Source organism: Octopus bimaculoides, chromosome 30 (genome assembly GCF_001194135.2).
Source record: "Octopus bimaculoides isolate UCB-OBI-ISO-001 chromosome 30, ASM119413v2, whole genome shotgun sequence".
Taxonomy (NCBI): domain Eukaryota; kingdom Metazoa; phylum Mollusca; class Cephalopoda; order Octopoda; family Octopodidae; genus Octopus; species Octopus bimaculoides.
Genome location: NC_069010.1, coordinates 5476784 through 5477836, shown reverse-complemented (window position 1 = coordinate 5477836; position 1053 = coordinate 5476784). Strand labels below are relative to the sequence as shown.

Sequence of the window (1053 nt, the reverse complement as noted above, 5' to 3'; positions counted from 1 at the left end):
TACAGTTTCTGTCTACCAAATCCACTCACAAGGCTTTGGTCTGCCCGAGGCTATAGTAGAAGACACTTGTTCGAGGTGCCACACAGTGGGACTGAACCCGGAACCATGCAGTTCGTAAGCAAGCTACTTACCACACAGCCACTCCTGCGCCTATACATATATACGATGGGCTTCTTACAGTTTCTGTCTACCAAATCCACTCACAAGGCTTTGGCCTGCCCGAGGCTATAGTAGAAGACACTTGTCCGAGGTGCCACGCAGTGGGACTGAACCCGGAACCATGTGGTTGGTAAGCAAGCTACTTACCACACAGCCACTCCTACGCCTATGTGCTGTTGAAAAATATTATGGGAAAATTGCCGATTCAGGTTCGAATGTACTCTATACCTAAATGAAGCCGCTACATATATATGTGTCTGTGTATATATAGTGCATGTGTTTGTCTATATATAATGATGTATATAATGATGTATATTTCTATTATCTTTTCAGCGGGTCATGATGCAAATTGTCCAAGAATTATGTAAAAGGCCAGGCTTGAATAGAACTGGCTTCGATATGCCGACCATTTTTGTGCCATCTTTATGTGCACGAGTAAGTCCTCTCTCTTTTGTACTCCTTTCTGGTTGTTGTTGTTGTTGTTTAGCCACAGGTCAGTCCTGATCCAGGCAGACCTATCATCCAAGATGTCCCAGCTGTGACCATCCTGTCTTTTATCCAGACATAGTGTATCTAGGACTACATTATATAATGTGTCCTTCCTTGTTGCTATAGTTTAGCCCCAGGTCAGTCCTGATCCAGACAAACCTATGATCAAAGATGCTCCAGCTATGACCATCCTGTCTTTTATCCAGACATAGTGTATCTAGGACTACATTATCTAATGTGTCCTTTGTTTCCAGTCAACTCGGGGCTATTGTCCACTCACAAGGCTTTGGTCGGCCCGAGGCTATAGTAGAAGACACTTGCCCAAGGTGCCACGCAGCGGGACTGAACCCGGAACCATGTGGTTTGTAAGCAAGCTACTTAAATAGATTTTTTTTTTTTTTTTTT

General features: G+C 43.9%; 1 protein-coding gene across 1 annotated transcript in view; it reads left to right on the top strand.

Annotated features, from left to right (window-relative positions):
- The window catches only part of LOC106875774 (uncharacterized), a gene marked incomplete at its 5' end in the record, with an annotated part of 22311 nt that extends 21412 nt beyond the window's left edge, over positions 1–899 (top strand). The window contains one exon of the mRNA XM_052978100.1: positions 493–899. Coding sequence (XP_052834060.1) covers positions 493–663 — 171 coding nt within the window. The remainder of the gene's footprint in view (positions 1–492) is intronic.
- Positions 900–1053: the final 154 nt, after the last annotated feature.